The 16,531-nt window shown below is 48.2% G+C and overlaps 2 protein-coding genes across 32 annotated transcripts in view; one reads left to right on the top strand and one right to left on the bottom strand.

Moving 5' to 3' along the window:
• Positions 1–9,504, bottom strand: part of TDP1 (tyrosyl-DNA phosphodiesterase 1) — a 74,505-nt gene extending 65,001 nt beyond the window's left edge. For 5 of the 14 annotated variants that reach the window (XM_055538907.1, XM_055538903.1, XM_055538904.1 and 2 more), the window contains exons 1-6: positions 9,239–9,494; positions 8,500–8,547; positions 5,884–5,961; positions 4,991–5,565; positions 1,376–1,419; positions 136–191 (exon numbers count right to left, since the gene is read on the bottom strand). In XM_055538907.1, the coding sequence (XP_055394882.1) occupies positions 136–191; positions 1,376–1,419; positions 4,991–5,561 (671 nt within the window). In that variant the 5' untranslated portion in view covers positions 5,562–5,565; positions 5,884–5,961; positions 8,500–8,547; positions 9,239–9,494. Of the gene's footprint in view, positions 1–135; positions 192–1,375; positions 1,420–4,990; positions 5,566–5,883; positions 5,962–5,996; positions 6,700–8,499; positions 8,548–9,238 lie in introns of those variants that run through there. The other 9 variants (XM_055538897.1, XM_055538893.1, XM_055538892.1 and 6 more) reach the window with 9 other exon arrangements.
• A 1,504-nt stretch (positions 9,505–11,008) lies between these two features.
• The window catches only part of EFCAB11 (EF-hand calcium binding domain 11), a 171,481-nt gene continuing 165,958 nt past the window's right edge, over positions 11,009–16,531 (top strand). For 6 of the 18 annotated variants that reach the window (XR_008699811.1, XM_055538881.1, XM_055538883.1 and 3 more), the window contains exons 1-3: positions 11,011–11,240; positions 11,788–11,883; positions 16,453–16,498. Coding sequence is in view for 17 of the 18 variants with exons in the window: in XM_055538881.1 (XP_055394856.1) it covers positions 11,166–11,240; positions 11,788–11,883; positions 16,453–16,498 (217 nt within the window). In the remaining variant the exon portion in view is untranslated. Of the gene's footprint in view, positions 11,241–11,787; positions 11,884–16,452; positions 16,499–16,531 lie in introns of all 18 variants that reach the window. The other 12 variants (XM_055538887.1, XM_055538886.1, XM_055538884.1 and 9 more) reach the window with 4 other exon arrangements.

Raw genomic sequence — 16,531 nt, 5'->3', positions numbered from 1 at the left:
AATGTTATAAAGATTTCAATAGTTTCAAAAGAAATATTCAAAGATGGACAGCAGGTACCTGAGAAACACAGATCTTGTCATTTCAACCTCCATTAATTAGAATTTTGATGTCATCCATCATGTTGCACAACTCACCTGAACTCTGGTGGATACTGTCTTATGAGCCAGTCCACGTCAAAGCAGTAGTTAAACTAGATGGAAGGAAAGAAAAGACATCATGGGCAATTTAGAAAAGCAGTTCATAAGGAGAAGTGTCTAGTTACTGAACTGAAAGAGACTCTAAACCAATCATGAGCTACACACAGCGTTATTTCTAAACCTGGGCCATTATGCTGCAGCACTCACAAGGCTGAGATACATCCCGAGGGGATACAGGGCTTAAAGGTTCTGAGTCAGTGAGGCAGTGCCTGAGAAAACAGAAAAGTATCTCTGCACTGTGGCAGCATTTGTATTTGGTTGGTCAAAAAGTTACTTTGGGTTTTTCCATACAGTAATGAAGGGGCTTCACTAGTGGCTCAGATGGAAAAGAATCTGCCTGCAATGCCAGAGACCCTGGGCTGAGAAGATCCCCTGGAGAAGGGGGAATCTCTCAGTTGCAATGTGTGCAATCTATTGAGTTAGGTTTGTAAACAGGTGTCTGGAATTGGACATTCACTACAGGCTTACGACATACATCAGACTACAAGTTCTGGACCAGACTTACCTGTGGGTGTCCTCCCCATGCCTGGGTAATCCCTGGCCCCTCTCCTGAACATAACGACACATTCTAGCTGGGAGAACACACACAAATTCACCCCATGTTCCATCTAGAGACCAGGATTTCTGCTGCCAAGGAGAATGTGAAGCACACAGGAAGCTCTGCCTTCTTTAGGGATAAGACCTTGCTCTATCTGCTGGAGAGCCTGGCACCTTAAGGTGCTTTATCAACACAAAGGGACCAGGCCTGTCAGGCAGGAGCAATGAAACATGCATCCGTAACTTTTCCTTGCTTCTCTTTGGAGGGTGTAGGGAATTTCTCATTTATTTCTCTAACTCAAATCAAACTTGATGTGGCCCTCACCTCTCTACCCACACCTCCCAAGGAGCGGCATCAGAGTCCCGTGAGATTATCAGTGTGCCAGAGAGAAGTTCCCCGTGGTGGAATTTCCAGGATGATTTCCTGTCCAGTCAGGAAATCGAGAGTCAGAAGCCCCAGTGAGTGTGCATCCACGTTCCAGGCTGATGGATCCCACAACCGTGGTGCTGGGTCATGGCCTCCAGGTAGGTGCCATCTTGGGGACCCTGCACGGGACTGACCCACAGATCCCACTGCTCATTTTCCTCAAAAGTGGTTTCTGTGTCCCCCTCCCACCCAAAGACCAAACTGGAAACTCACCTGAGCTGAAGAAACAAGTGTCCCAAAGAGAGGAGATAAAATATCTGAGGAGACAAAATATCAAATTCATATTTTTGATAAAAATTACCTAATAATGATCACAACTGACTTATTAAACAGTCATTGACAGGCAGAATTTGGCTTAGAAAATGGTGCGCTGAAGAGTTACTATGAGGCTAGACTTTAATATTCCAGAAAATTTCCCTGGGCTGATAATATTTATTATGTATCACTATTATTTAACTGAACATAATGGGAAAAAAATCAAGATCTACAACTTTAGAACTGGATGACTAGTCAATTTTGGAAACTGTCAATGAGAACGATAATGATACACATCCTTCCTTTTTCCAAATCTCTTGTTAATTAAAAAAAATTTTCTTCTTCTTCTATTTTTGGGCTGCATGTGACTTGTGGAATCTTAGTTCCCTGACCAGGGACTGAACCCATGCCCCCTGCAGTGGAAGCAGAGTGTCTTAACCACTGGACCACCAGGGAAGGGAAGCTCTGGAAGGTCCTGTCTTAAAGGGAGAGTTGAACAATCAAAAAGAAATCACGATATGTTGTTTCCCCATTTCCTCCCACTGCAGCCCCTCTTTCTACCTTTCTGATTTATCTGAAGTTCCTCTTCCTCGAGGTCTTCTAAATAACCTACAATTATGGCATTTGCTGGTGCAGGATACCTTAGGAGTATGCACTTCATGCCAGAACAAAAGTGCAAGTCACTCAGTTGTGTCCAACTCTTTGCAACCCTATGGACAATAGTCCATGGAATTCTCCAGGCCAGAATACTGGGGTGGGTAGCACCCATCCTTCTCCGGGGAATATTCCCGACCCAGGGATAGCACCCCGGTCTCCCACTTTGCAGGCGGATTCTTCACCAGCTGAGCCACAAGGGAAGCCGTGATGCCAGAATGCCTGCATTCAAATCCCAGTTCAACCATATTCCTGTGACCTTGGGCGGGTTTATTCAAGTTCTCTGCAGATCGGTCAAGGATTCAAGGAGGACAACTGTTAACATCTACTCACAAGACTGCTATGAGAATTAAAGGAGATCACCTACATAACCCACATAAAAGCTCCTATCATAAACATTACCTCCCCTTCCTTCGTATCTTGGTGCTAACAGCTAGTGTTACCAGTTTATTACATATAACAAAGCCCTGCATAGCTCTCTATTTCCTGTTTCAATCTCTCTCAATATGACACTTAAATCTATCTTACATTTCCTCAGAGCAGGTAGACATTTGCAGAAAGGAAAAAGAAACAACTTGTACAATCAAACTCCTTATAGTATGGAATTAAATACACCAACATTTATACATCACACACAAGATGTATTGGTTTGACCGGAAAGTTTGTTCAGGGATTCCACAGGGTGTTACAGAAAACCCTGAAGGAAATTTTTGGTCAATTACACATTTGATGTATGATTAAAATACTATTCACAGTGAACACAGCCTGTTTTTGAATGTGGGCAAGAACGGTGCTGTGAAATAAGGCGCAACGTCTACCCTGCACACCTGCTGTGTGGCTCTGTGAACATGCTGTGCTGGGCGCTTCATGTGTTTTCTCCCCCGACCCTGTTTTCTTTTCTTTTTTCTGAATTCCCAGTTTAAAGGTGAGTAAAATTTTGAAGAATGTTAGGTCCTTTGTTTGCTGAAGCCCCAATATTTTGGCCACATGACTTGAAGAACCGACTCATTGGGAAAGACCCTGATGCTGGGAAAGATTGAAGGCGGGAGGAGAAGGGGACGACAGAGGATGAGATGGTTGGATGGCATCACCAACTCAGTGGACATGAGTTTGAGTAAACTCCGGGATTGGTGATGGACAGGGAGGCCTGGCGTGCTGCAGTCCAAGGGGTCGCAGAGAGTCAGAACAACAACAAAGGTCCTTTGTCTATTACCAACACAGCAGGCAAATGCTGAGGCCGGGATTCAAGTCTTGTCTCCAGGATTCTAGGGCTCCTGCTGGTCTCTCAAAGGCAAGCCTTGTTTCCTCTCTGCAGCCAATACTTGTGACCACAAGTGCAGCGGGGAGCGTGGGGTGTTCCCTCACAGACCCATCCCCCAGACACCAGCTGCCTGTCCTACAACTGAACTCAGTTCCGACAGCATCCGCCTGGAGCTGGCATCGGACCCCACAGGTGAAGGGCTGCCCCCATCTCAGGCTCAGAGGGCCAATAACAAGGCCAGACCCCAGCATGTCTAAGCCTCACCCACCACCCCTCCCCTTGGGTTTGATCATTTGTGCAGTGCCTCACAGAACTCAGGAAGGCCCTTTATTCACCAGATCACCAGTTTTTTATAAAAGGATGCAACTTGGGAACAGCCCGAGGAAGACAAGCACAGGGCGAGGCATGGGGGAGGGGGTCGCCACGCCCCTCCCAGGCGCACCAGGCCCAGCGCCTCCTGTATACACCAACCTGGAAGCTCCGTGGACCTCTAAAGGGAGGTTTTGGGTTTGCTTTTTGTTTTTTTTTTTTACACAGGCAAGACTAATTGGCCACTAGTGATTGACTGGACTCCTCCCCAGAGGTGGGGGCTGGGGCTGAAAGTTCCAACTTTATTATTTATTTATTTTTTCCCTTTCATTATTTTTCAGCATTCTTTATTTCCCCAGGCAACCAGCGCACCTCCCCCCCCTCCCACCCCCACCATTCCTAGGGGCATTCCAAAAGTCTCTGCATTAAAATAAACAGGTGTGGTTGAAAAGGGCTCCTTATGAATAACAAAATATACTTCTTTCACCTTTAATTAATTTGTAGCTATTTCAGGAACCTGGGACAAAAAAACACAAACACCCAACTATAACCAGCGGGAAGACCAAATGTCTATATATATCACAATATCACACAGATGTTCCCTGGAGACAGAAACCAAAGACCAGGGCACTCTTGTTTTCACCCAGAACCAAGCCCAGGCTTTCACACAGTGGTCCTCAAGCTCGCTCAGGCAACAGAATCCCCCAAAGGGTTTGTGAAAGCAGATTGCAGGGCCGGGCTCCCAGAGTCAGATACAAGGAATCTGGAGGGGAGGCTGAGAACTGGCACTTTTAATAAGCTCCAGGGGATGCTGACACTCTGGTCCAAGGAAACTACTGCTGTCAATTACTGGCTACTTTCTTGATAAAGTGTTACCGGATCAAGTTTAACCTTTACAAGTGAAGCACCGCTAAGCACTGCCTGAAGGCTTCCACCAGGGGGTGCACAGCCGTGGTCCCCACCCTTTTGGCACCAGGGACTGATTTTGTGGAAGACACTTTCTCCATGGACTGGAGTGGGGGAGTGTTTCCAGATGATTCAAGCGCATGGCATTTACTGCGCACTTTATTTCTATTGTTATGACATCAGCTCCACCTCAAGTCATCAGCCATGAGATCCCGGAGGTTGGGGACCCCTGATCTACCGGGCTGTGGGAAGCAGCCACTGGCTTCCTGACCTAAGGAAACAGTCTGCTGTCAAACAAATCCATCTGCCTGTCAAAATGGTTATTTTCCCCTAAAAGTGGTTCAGAAGCGTTCTTGGAGGTCCTTCCTAGGAGGTCCTCCTGTTTGACCAAGGGGGACCCCCTGAACGCAGTGTGAGGGCTCCCGTTTCCCAGCTTCACTCACCCTTGATGTGGAGGGCTCCCGTGTTATACTTGGGCTTAATCCCAGAGACTCTCGTGAGGTAGAACTGGAAGGGGTTCCCTTTATCCAGCAAGTCCCAGACGTCCTGGCCTTCCCCTGATGTTTCCTGCTCATCTTCCTCCTCCGGGAGCCCACAGCTGGTTGGGGGGCTGTGAGGCCCAGCTCCCCGAGCCGTGCGGTCCCTGGGAGAAAGGGGGCCTTTCTCCTCTTTGACCCTCGAGTCCTTCGCCTGCTCCTGCTGCAGCTCTCGAGGCAGTTCATCCTCACTGCTGGACAGACACCAGCCCAGGTCCTCCTGGGAACCGGTCTTCTGTCTTTTGCAAGGTGAAGCTTCTGAAACTGAGTCTGTGCTGCTGAATTTCATGGGCTCCAGCTTCCTCCTGTGGGCGGCTTTCCGAGCCTCGGAGCAGGTGTACTTCAGCTGCCCGGCGGCACCCTGCCTGGCCTCGGGGAGGAGAGAGGCAGATGGCTTGTCTGGCTGCGGCTTCTCCTCCTCACTTTCATCACTACTGGATATCGTCCACTTCCCATAATTGCCTTCCTGGGACACCATGCTTCTGGAAAAGAAAGGCAAAAAACTTGTTATTTCCCAATCACCAGTCCCCAGGTGGTGCTAATGGTAAAGAACACACCTGCCAATGCAGGAGACATAAGAGACAAAAAAAAAGTGGGATTCGATCCCTGGGTCGGGAAGATCCCCTGGAGCAGGGCAGGGCAACCCACTGCAGTGTTCTCCCCGGGAGAATTCCACGGACAGAGGAGACTGGCGGGCTACAGTCCATAGGGTCGCAAAGACACTGGCAAACTCATTCTCTTGTTCTCAAATTCCGTGTCCTGAGCTTTTAGGACACATGTATAGCACACCTGACACTTACCAGATGCTGAGCTGTTTTCACTAACATCAGCTGCTGTGTGGGTGTTCAGGGCACATGAACAGAATCTGCCACGGGAACCTGGCAAATAAAGTGACAGCAGAAACCCCGCTCACCTTCTCCTCTCGTCTTTCCACCTGGATCTTGATCTTAAATGCCTGGGTGGTGTCTGGCATAGTGTAGGTCTAACATCACTCTGGGTAAGTGATGGCACTAGAATCAGAATCACAAACCATGTGCACTGACTCAAAGATCTGACATCATTTGGGTCATCAAAGTACAGTGTTTCCCAAAGTGGAGATGACTGGGGCCTGACACTAATCTCTCATTATGAAACTACCTCTCTTCTCCATTCCTATCCAATCCCTCAGCTTAATCAAAGAGGAGTTTGTTTGTAGAAATGCCTTTAATCCTGCTTTTGAACAAACAACGGGCTTTGGGCTCTTCTGCAGGCACCAATAACACTTTGGTTTAACGTGAGCAGGAGGTATCTAACGGATCCATGACATTTACAATAACTAAAGTTTACTTCTTAAAGACTGTGTTTATGTAAAAGTGGGTTCAAATAAAAACATTAAGCAAATAGTAGTATAGCTGTTGAGAATAAGACAAAACTGGGGAAGTAACCAACCACATTAATGAAATTCGGCAAACACATTAAGCTACTATGCCAAGGAGGGTAGAAATCTAAAGAAACTCTACCACCAAATGCCAACTCACAACATCAGTGTCTATTAGATACTAAAAAAAATTGTGAATGCAAAGGTATACTCCTCTTAAATTTGCTAGCTCCTCCTCTTCCCCTACCATCCCAGTCCCAGCTGGGCTATTTGTTTTACACTTTCAGCTGCTTCTCATAGAGCTTGCAGAGCATCAGGAAGGCATGGGAATTAATCTCAACTGAGGCCAGGTATGGCCAGCAGTGGGCAAATATGGACTCCAATGTCAAATCCAGTCATTCAGTTCAGCTCAGTTCAGTCACTCAGTCATGTCTGACTCTTTGCGACCCCATGAATTGCAGCACGCCAGGCCTCCCTGTCCATCACCATCTCCCGGAGTTCATTCAAACTCACGTCCATCGAGTCGGTGATGCCATCCAGCCATCTCATCCTCTGTCGTCCCCTTCTCCTCCTACCCCCAATCCCTCCCAGCATCAGAGTCTTTTCCAATGAGTCAACTCTTCGCATGAGGTGGCCAAAGTACTGGAGTTTCAGCTTTACTTTAGCAACATTCCTTCCAAAGAACACCTTTAGAACGGACTGGTTCGATCTCCTTGCAGTCCACGGGACTTTCAACAATCTTCTTCAACACCACAGTTCAAAAGCATCAATTCTTTGGTGCTCAGCTTTCTTCACAGTCCAACTCTCACATCCATACATGACTACTGGAAAAACCATAGCCTTGACTAGACAGACCTTTGTTGGCAAAGTTTTGTCTCTGCTTTTCAATATGCTGTCTAGGTTGGTCATAACTCTCCTTCCAAGGAGTAAGCGTCTTTTAATTTCATGGCTGCAATCACCATCTGCAGTGATCTTGGAGCCCCCAAAAATAAAGTCTGACACTGTTTCCCCATCTATTTGCCATGAAGTGATGGCACTGGATGCCATGATCTTAGTTTTCTGAATGTTGAGCTTTAAGCCAACTTTTTCACTCTCCACTTTCACTTTCCTCAAGAGGCTTTTTAGTTCCTCTTCACTTTCTGCCATAAGGGTGGTGTCATCTGCATATCTGAGGTTATTGATATTGATATCCCGGCAATCTTGATTCCAGCTTGTGCTTCTTCCAGCCCAGTGTTTCTCATGATGTACTCTGCATAGAAGTTAAATAAGCAGGGTGACAATATACAGCCTTGACGTACTACTTTTCCTATTTGGAACCAGTCTGTTGTTCCATGTCCAGTTCTAACTGTTGCTTCCTGACCTGCATATAGGTTTCTCAAGAGGCAGGTCAGGTGGTCTGGTATTCCCATCTCTTTCAGCATTTTCCACAGTTTATTGTGATCCACACAGTCAAAGGCTTTGGCATAGTCAATAAAGCAGAAATAGATGTTTTCTTGGAACTCTCTTGCTTTTTCGATGATCCAGCGGATGTTGGCAATTTGATCTCTGGGTCCTCTGCCTTTTCTAAAACCAGCTTGAATATCTGGAAGTTCACGGTTCACATATTGCTAAAGCCTGGCTTGGAGAATTTTGAGTATTACTTTACTAGCGTGCGATGTAAATATGCACTTGGGCAGGTTACATAACTACTCAGCCTCAATTTTCTCCTCTGAAAATGGGTATCAGATCTACCTCCCAGAGTTTGTCCAGAAAATATTTATTGAGCAGTTTCTATGTGTCAAGCTCTGGGAATAAGAAATTAATAGCATAGAAACAGCTTCCGCCTTAGGAAAGTTTATACTTCAGGGAGAAAGAAACAGACCGACAGGAACAAAAATAGCCAAGAAGACCAAGATATCTTTACAAATATTCATTATATTTTATAGGTATGAGAAAGTAACACAGATGCCTTTACCTTATAATATCCTGAATTTAACATTTAACTGAGCGCCCAAAGAAAAGGAAACAGCCAAATAAAGTGGAGGTGGAAAAGAAGAGTATTCCAAGTGAAAGAACCCACCTGCAAAGGCCAGAAGGCTGCAGTTAACTCCAGAAAATACACCCGGACCTGGGTAAGGAAGACAGGGAGGTGGTCCAAGATGAAGGGTTAGGGTTAGGGTTAGGAGTCAAGTTACAGATCCTGGACTTTACTCTAAGAACAGTAGGGCTACACTGAAGGGGAGTACCTTTTAATAAGCAGGGGGGTACCTTGTCCGATTTACTTCTAAAATATTCGGCTCCTTACAACTCTGCATCCCAACATCCTCTGGTAGGAGAAGGGGACGACAGAGGATGAGATGGTTGGATAGCATCACCGACTCAATGGACCTGATTTGAGCAAACTCGGGGAGATGGTGAAGGACAGGGAAGCCTAGCTGCTGCTGTCCATGGGGTCTCAAAGAGATGGACACGACCGAGAGCCTGAAGAACAACAGCTCTGTCCGGAGAATGGTCTGGCGGGACAGGAGTGGAAGGAGGCGGGTCCTGCGCGGACCCTGGGGGCTGGAGAAGGCGGAGGGGAGGCAGAGAAGGGCGCTGAGGCGGAGGTACCCGGAAAAGAAAGAACAGCCGCTGACTTTCCTCTGCGTTTGCCTCGGGCCGGGCACAGCTTGCCGAGCGCCCCCTCACCTCACGCTCGCAAGTCTCACCGCTGGAAGCAGCACGACGGCTCCCTCTGACTGGGAACAGCACAGAGTGAGCGCCCGGCGCGCTCGCGGATTCTCGAGGCCGCCCGCCCACCGAGAAGCCAGAGTACGAACCCGCGGAGGAGAGCGCCCGGCGAACTCCGGTCTCCCCTCAGGGCGGACTCCGGTCCCCTCAGGGAAGGCCGCCGAGGCCCAGGAGGGCCCTACCTGGGCGCTCCGCTGCCTTCCGGACCCGCCTCCAAGCCCGCTGGCCCGTGAGGACGCGCCGGACCCGAGCGTCCCGCGCACCGGACCGGGATGAGGAGAGCTCAGCGCTCCCGCCGCGGTCTCTACGCGCGTAGTGCTCGAAGCCCCCCGAGCGCGCGGCCGCCCGGGACCCCGCCCCGCCTCCCGCGCTCGCGCATGCGCGCGATTCAAACCGGCCGGCCCGGCGCGCGCCGCGTGGCCCCGCCCCTGCTCCTGCCCCTTCCGGGACGCGCGCCGGTGGGTCCTAAAGCCCGCCGGATAACCCGGGGACCACCGCGGACCCCTCCCGAGAGGGGTGGCAAGGAGTCCCGGCCGCCTTTACCTGTCCTCTCGCCGCCTGGCCACGGCTGACCAAAGCGGGAGAGAGGAAGTTTCCCTCTTTCCTCATAGCTGATCAGCAAAACGCATCCTCTTTGAGGGGGATCTCCTAATTTCAGGCTCCCGGAACTCGAGGCGGGGGGGGGGGGTTTCTTTTCAAATGGGGAGAGGGTCAGCTGAGAGATTAGAGGAAGCTGAAGTCTGAGACCAGTGTTCCGGGTTCTCCTGGGGCGCAGGCTGTAAACCCTGTTCTAAGACCAAAGGTTAAATAAGCTCCTTCGGACTCAACCTCGAATATTGGTTTCTTTGTTAAAGTAGGTGTGTGTGTGCCTCTGTGTATGCGTGTTGCCTTTTTAATCTTACTGATTTGCCAGGAGAGGGGTCTGAGATAAACTCTTGCAAAATGGAACCCTCGCCTTATTCCTTGCATTTAGTAAGGATGTTTGCTATGGAGTTTGGACTCAGTGATCTTGATACCGTTCTTGGAATTTCCACCCCTCCCAGAAAGCTGGATTAAATAGCTTGATGGAAACGTTCTAAGGGCTCACTTGGTTTGTTTATTGAACGTCTGATTTGTACCAGGCACCGGGCTCAGTGCTAGGCTTATCGGGAGGATGGAACAGACACAGTAATTACCTGGGAGGTCTCGACACCAAAGACTTGCTGATCCGGACGTGAGTCCTGGGATTGGTTGGTTCCTTTTATGCTTTGTTCACACTCTTTTTGTGTCTTTTATGATGCCTAGCATAGTGTCATTGATTGAGATTATCAAAAGTAAATACTGCAAGGTGTGGGAACAGAAAATGAGAAGAATCATGCAGTATACAGTGAAACAGTGCCTGGGCGAGCACGTGTCCCAGGTAGAAACTAGAGGGGCGGAGCCAGGGCTTGGGGCAGGCCTGAGGGCCTCTCTGCCATAGGCTGTTCCAAGAGTTAATAAAGCAAGGGGGGCGGAGCCAAGGTTGGGGGCGGGCCTGGGGGGGCCTCTGCCATAGGCTGTTCCAAGGGGCGGAGCCAGGGCTGGGGGAGGACCTGAGGGCCTCTCTGCCATAGGCTGTTCCAAGAGTTAATAAAGCTAGGGGGCGGAGCCAAGGTTGGGGGCGGGCCTTAGGGCCTCTGCCATAGGCTGTTCCAAGGGGCGGAGCCAGGGCTGGGGGCGAGCCTGAGGGCCTCTCTGCCATAGGCTGTGCCAAGAGGTAATAAAACTAGAGGGGCGGAGCCAGGGCTGGGGGCGGGCCTGAGGGCCTCTCTGCCATAGGCTGTTCCAAGGAAACGTTGCCAAACAAAGTCTCTGGCCAATAGAGCTGCGGGATCAATGCCAGTGGCTCGCAGGTTGTCCAATGAGAGGAGACGTTGGAGGTGCCTGGCGAAGCTCAGCTTCCGGGACTGCGCCGAGCGGGGCTGGCGGTCCCGGCCCGGGGGTTTTGGCCGCAGAGCTCGCGGGTTCTGCAGTCTGGACTCGCGTGGGGCGATCGCGATGTTCTACTCCCAGGCCGGCGCCCGGCCACGGACGTGGGAGGCCAGTCCCCCAGAGCACAAGAAATGGGTGGAAGTAGGTGTCTGGAGGGCTGGGTCTCGGGCTTCGGCTTGACCCGGGGCACTCACGTCATCCCTTCGCCCGGCTCTCGTTCACCCCCGAGGTGTGATGGCTAATGACCCAGCCTGGGGCTTCCAAGCTTCTGGATCCCCGTCCAGTGTTCTGCCTACTTCGAACCCCCTTCTGCTCTCTGCGACAGAGTCTCTTTATAATAAACTGTAACCTGCACCTCTCCTCCCGCCTTTCAAAGCCGTCCTCGCTGCCTCGCCTTCCTCATTTAGCATGAATTTTGGGTAGAATGTATCCCGATGGTTTAAAAGAATTAACCTACCGATTAAGTCCTTTGCACTTTTGGCGGTGGGGGGTGGGGTGGGGAGCAAATTTTAGCACATCATTAAGGTGTTTTGAGAATTAAAAATTAGGATAATAAAACTCACTTCCCAGCCCAACTTTTCAGCTACGTTTTAGATTTGAGAGGTCTAAACTTAATATATGTTAGTAATAAAAATAGTAAAACAAATGGTTTCTGTTTTTTTAACTGAAGATATTTAATGTTCTTTAGGTATTTAAAGCATGCGATGAAGATAACAAAGGCTATCTAAGCAGAGAGGACTTTAAAGTTGCTGTTGTAATGCTGTTTGGTTACAAGCCATCCAAGGTAGAAATTTCTTTTGTATTTGGGGACAGTGCAGAGAATACAGTAATGGTGGTGGGTTAGTCGTCAAGTCGTGTCCAACTCTTGCCACTCCCGCCAGGCTCCTCTGTCCCTGGGATTCTCCAGGCAAGAACACTGGAGTGGGTTGCCATTCACTTCTCCAGGGGATCTTCCCGACCCAGGGATTGAACCAGGGTCTCCTGCATTCCAGGCAGATTCTTTGCCAACTGAGCTATGAGGGAAGCCCAATACAGTAGTGGGTGGACAGTGCAGAGGGCTAGCTTAGGATGCTTATAAAACAAACCGTTGCCTTTTGAGCAATTTTAGAGATGTGTCCAGTGCTGAAATTTACTTTCTTCTTAAGAACCCAAAAGGGATGAATTAGAATCTATAAAGACTAAGTTACCACAAGGCTGGTAATAATTATGTTAAATGTGAGATACTAGCATAGTTTTCAGGAGTAGGCGATGGCACCCCACTCCAGTACTCTTGCCTGGAAAATCCCATGGACCAAGGAGCCTGGAAGGCTGCAGTCCATGGGGTCACTAAGAGTCGGAAACGACTGAGCGACTTCACTTTCACTTTTCACTTTCATGCGCTGGAGAAGGAAATGGCAACCCACTCCAGTGTTCTTGCCTGGAGAAACCCAGGGATGGGAGAGCCAGGTGGGCTGCCATCTGTGGGGTCACACAGAGTCGGAAGCAACTGAAGCAACTTAGCAGCAGCAGCAGCATGCTTTCAAGACAGAAGCCTGGGAGGGGGATGTTGGTAACAGGAGGAATTCACAGAGGAAGGGACGTGCAGGACTTTTTTTTTTTCCCTTAAACTAAAAAAAAAAAAAAGTTGCCCCATTTAAGTTATGAAAATAATGCATTTATATAGTCAAAAAATTTAAAACGGACCAGAAAAATATGAAGTTGGATGTAAATGTGTTCCCTCCCTACTCCTCAGGAGTTAGCATTATTAGCCATTTTCTTGAGTATCATCCCAAATTTCCTATGCATAACAAACACGCCTGGCATTCTATTGAAAGCATAGGAAGGTGCATAGCATGCCTATTTTATGTTAACTTGCTGTTTTTCACTTGGCAGCAGAACATAAAAGCACACACACTGCATTTAAGAAAAAGTAGGTGCCCAGTAGTCTCGAGCTGGTTTCCTCGTTTTGGTCATTTCAGTCGTTTCCATTAGTTTTCACTCCTGCTAATATTGCTACAGTGAGCATTCTTTTACAACTCTATCTCTGTGAATGCATCTCTGTGTAATTAATTCCTAGAAGTACAAGAGCTAGGTACACTTGAAATTTTATTGGGCACTGCTTCTCCAGAAAAGGTTGCACTAGTTAAGGAGAGCTGAGCTGAACTCCACTGAGCCTCCTGCTTCAGTAGGACAGGTTTCCTGGGGCTCCCCATCCTTGCCTGTTCCCCTTGTCTGTTACATCCATTCTAGTCCCAGGTCCCGCTTGTTAAGCTGCTGAACTGGAATAAATCAGAGGCGAGATCTTGGCCAGGTGTAAGAAATTCAGTGGCAGGCCTCAACCTGAGGGAGCACTCGGGGCTGTCTCTGGAATGCCCTCCCTCCTGCCCTCGTTGGACCAAGGGATTCGGCGGCCACTTGGGCTCAGCTCTGCCTTATGATCGAGCTCTACTTGTCTGAGATTACAGACCCCATGAAGCCAGGGACCGCATAGCGTCCACTTCTCCATCATGCTTAAGTGTATCACAACCTCACTGTTAGCATGTTCTGTTGATATAACTGTGTCCCATGAACAGCTTAGGTAGATTCCGAGTGGTTCAACTGCCAGGGGCTTGTTTAGTTACTGTGAGGTTGATTCTGGAGCTCAGAGAAGTCCTCAGGGCTAGTCAGGGCTAGTCAGGGCTACCTCCCAGAAACTGCGGCTCTCCTGTTAAACTGCAGTCATTTCAGCTGGAATTCCAGAGCAGGTCAGCTACGTGGACCCAGCCTGTGAAGCGCTGCGTTTAACCCAGGTTCAGCTGGAAAGATACCTCGTCTCGTTCTGCCTTTATTACTTCTGGATCTACTCACTCGGTTTTAATTTTAGGGCATAAGTGAAGAATTTAATGACATGTACAGTGATGGGGTAACATACGTTCTACACACCATCAGATTTAACAGGTTGTTACTTTCAGTTGAGGTTTTGGAGTTTACTTTTTAATCAAAGGAAATGCTTGTTGACTACAGGCTGCTAAACAGTAAAATACTGACGTAACAAATCACCTATACACTTAAGAATCATTTGTAACCATCATGAACATTTAGGTGAAAATGTATTCCCTCTGAAATCTAATAGATTTTTACTCAATATAAGAGTTGAGGTTTGGGATTTTGTTTTTAAATATTGCTTTTGAACAAATGAAATAACTCCCGAATGCAGGTCATGAAGCTGTAAGTCACTTTTGTGTAATAAATCACTCTGCATTCATGAAAATGCTTACAGAATGAAATTTATTGTATTCTCATATAGTAAAAGGAGCACTTCCAAGTTGCTAGAAATATAAAGATGAATTAAACATAGATGCTACTTTGAAGCAGGGCTTCCCAGGGGGCATCAGTGGTAAAGAATCCACCTGCCAGTTCTGGAGACACAAGAGACGTGGGTTCGATCCCTGGGTCAGGAAGATCCCCTGGAATAGGAAATGGCAACCCACTCCAGCATTCTTGCCTGGAAAATTCCACAGACAGAGGGGCCTGCTGGGCTGTCGCCCACGGGGCCACAAAGCGACTGACACAACTGAGCGACTGAGCACATGCACATTTGAAGCAGTTCACAGTTTAGAGAGACTTATAAAACTCTGATAAATACTAAGACAAAGAGATTAAGAACAGAAAGAGAAGAAGGCAAGGAATTCTAGTGGGGCCTTGTTTAGACCAGTGGAGATAGACTCCACTGATAGGAAGTGTCTGGGAGCACCCCGTGGTGGTAGGAAGAGCTATGTCCCAGTGATTGGACCTGGTGACTGTACCTGAGCGATGCAGCCACAGACCTGAAAGGATAAGAAAAGAGGGAAGTTCAGAAGGAGGAGGTTTGCGGGAAGGGCAGTGAGTTCAGATAGCGGTGCATTAATCCCAAGGACATGCAGGCACCCTAAGTGCGCTCACTGTTTTCGTTTTTTTTTTACACTTTTAATTTTATGTTGAGACAGTTTCAGATGAACGGTGAAGGGACTCAGCCATACGTATATGTGTATCCTTTCTCCCCCAGTACTCCCTGCCATCCAGGCTGCCACCTGACATTGAGCAGAGTTCCCTGCGCTCTGCAGCAGGTCCTTGTTGGTTCTCCATGTTAAATACAGCCGCGTGCACTCACTGTTTAAGTCCCGTGCTGGATGATGGGTGACGGTGGTGCTAAAGATCCCCTTCAGATTGTGCTGCCTCCCTCAGATGTAGGAATCTGAAATCGGGTGGAGAGGGGAGGGCAGAGGTAGGTTTGGGATTCCTCACAGGTGTGCGAGTGGGTGGCACTGACCAGGCAGGGTGTGCAGAGCGGGAAGGGCGGCACGCTCTCCTTTCTTCCGAGGGGAGAGCCTGGGGGCGTCTGCACGTTTAAAGGTCGGTGGGGACCCCAAGAGGAAGACGCACCGGGAGCTAGTCGTCTGGGAGGGTCAGGAAGAACCAGGAAAGTGCAGGGCATGGAATCCAAGGTGGAGAAGCTATGTCGCATATTGCCAAGATCCTAATTCCATGATATTTGTAAAGGTCTTGCAGCAATGTGGGAAAATGCTGGTGTTTTAATATTTAGTGAAGGCAGGTCCACAAACTTAATATACCATGTGTTCTCGAATATGTTTACACATGTGTGGGCAGGAAAGGAGGAGATCGGATGGACTGAGACTGGGATTGATGTACACACACTGCAGTGTATAAAGCAGATAGCTGATGGGACTGACCGGACAGCACAGGGGCTCGGCCTGGTGCCCTGCAGTGACCTGAGTGGGAAGGAGAGCCAAAGCCAGAGCGGCCCTATGGATGTGTGTGACTGCTCACTTTGCTGTACGGCAGAAACTAACATGACACTGTAAAACAACTGTACTCCAATTTTAAAAAAACGCGTGGGGAAAAGAAAGGTATACCAGGCGGAAATGTTGCTGGTGGTTTTCACTGGATGGCTGTTTTTTCGTTGTTTCTCTTCATAATGTAAAAATATTTTTTATGTTTTCTACATAGTTACTATTACAGTCAGGAAGAAAATATTTTAAATGAAGCCAAAGAGCGCATTGTAACAATTGCTTGTACTTGTGTCAGACAGAAAGGTTACCTTATAGGATACGCTGTGTATATGGCGACCAAGTTGATTTTATATGATGTAACTGTTTTGATCAATAGATTAAAGTTTTGGGGGCCACCAGCGTCTGTAGCAGATCAGCTTCTGGTGTCTTACTGACAGGACAGTGAAACAACTGAGATAGCCGTCCTGTGACGGCGCTTGTCTGCTGGATCCAACAAAGATGGTTTCTCATAATATACATTCCTTTCTTGCATCCCAGGAATTAAGAACTTATACTGTGAAAACATTTGATGAGATTGTATATTCTATTTTTTTTTTCTTTTCTAGATAGAAGCTGATTCTGTGATGTCTTCAGTAGATCCAAACACTTCTGGTAATGTGAAAGTTAATTTTTACCACCTACCTT

The sequence above is a fragment of the Bubalus kerabau genome, chromosome 10, assembly GCF_029407905.1.
Source record: "Bubalus kerabau isolate K-KA32 ecotype Philippines breed swamp buffalo chromosome 10, PCC_UOA_SB_1v2, whole genome shotgun sequence".
In the NCBI taxonomy this organism is placed as follows: Eukaryota; Metazoa; Chordata; class Mammalia; order Artiodactyla; family Bovidae; genus Bubalus; species Bubalus kerabau.
The sequence above is the reverse complement of the archived record's forward strand: the minus strand, read 5'-3'. Positions and strand labels throughout refer to the sequence as shown.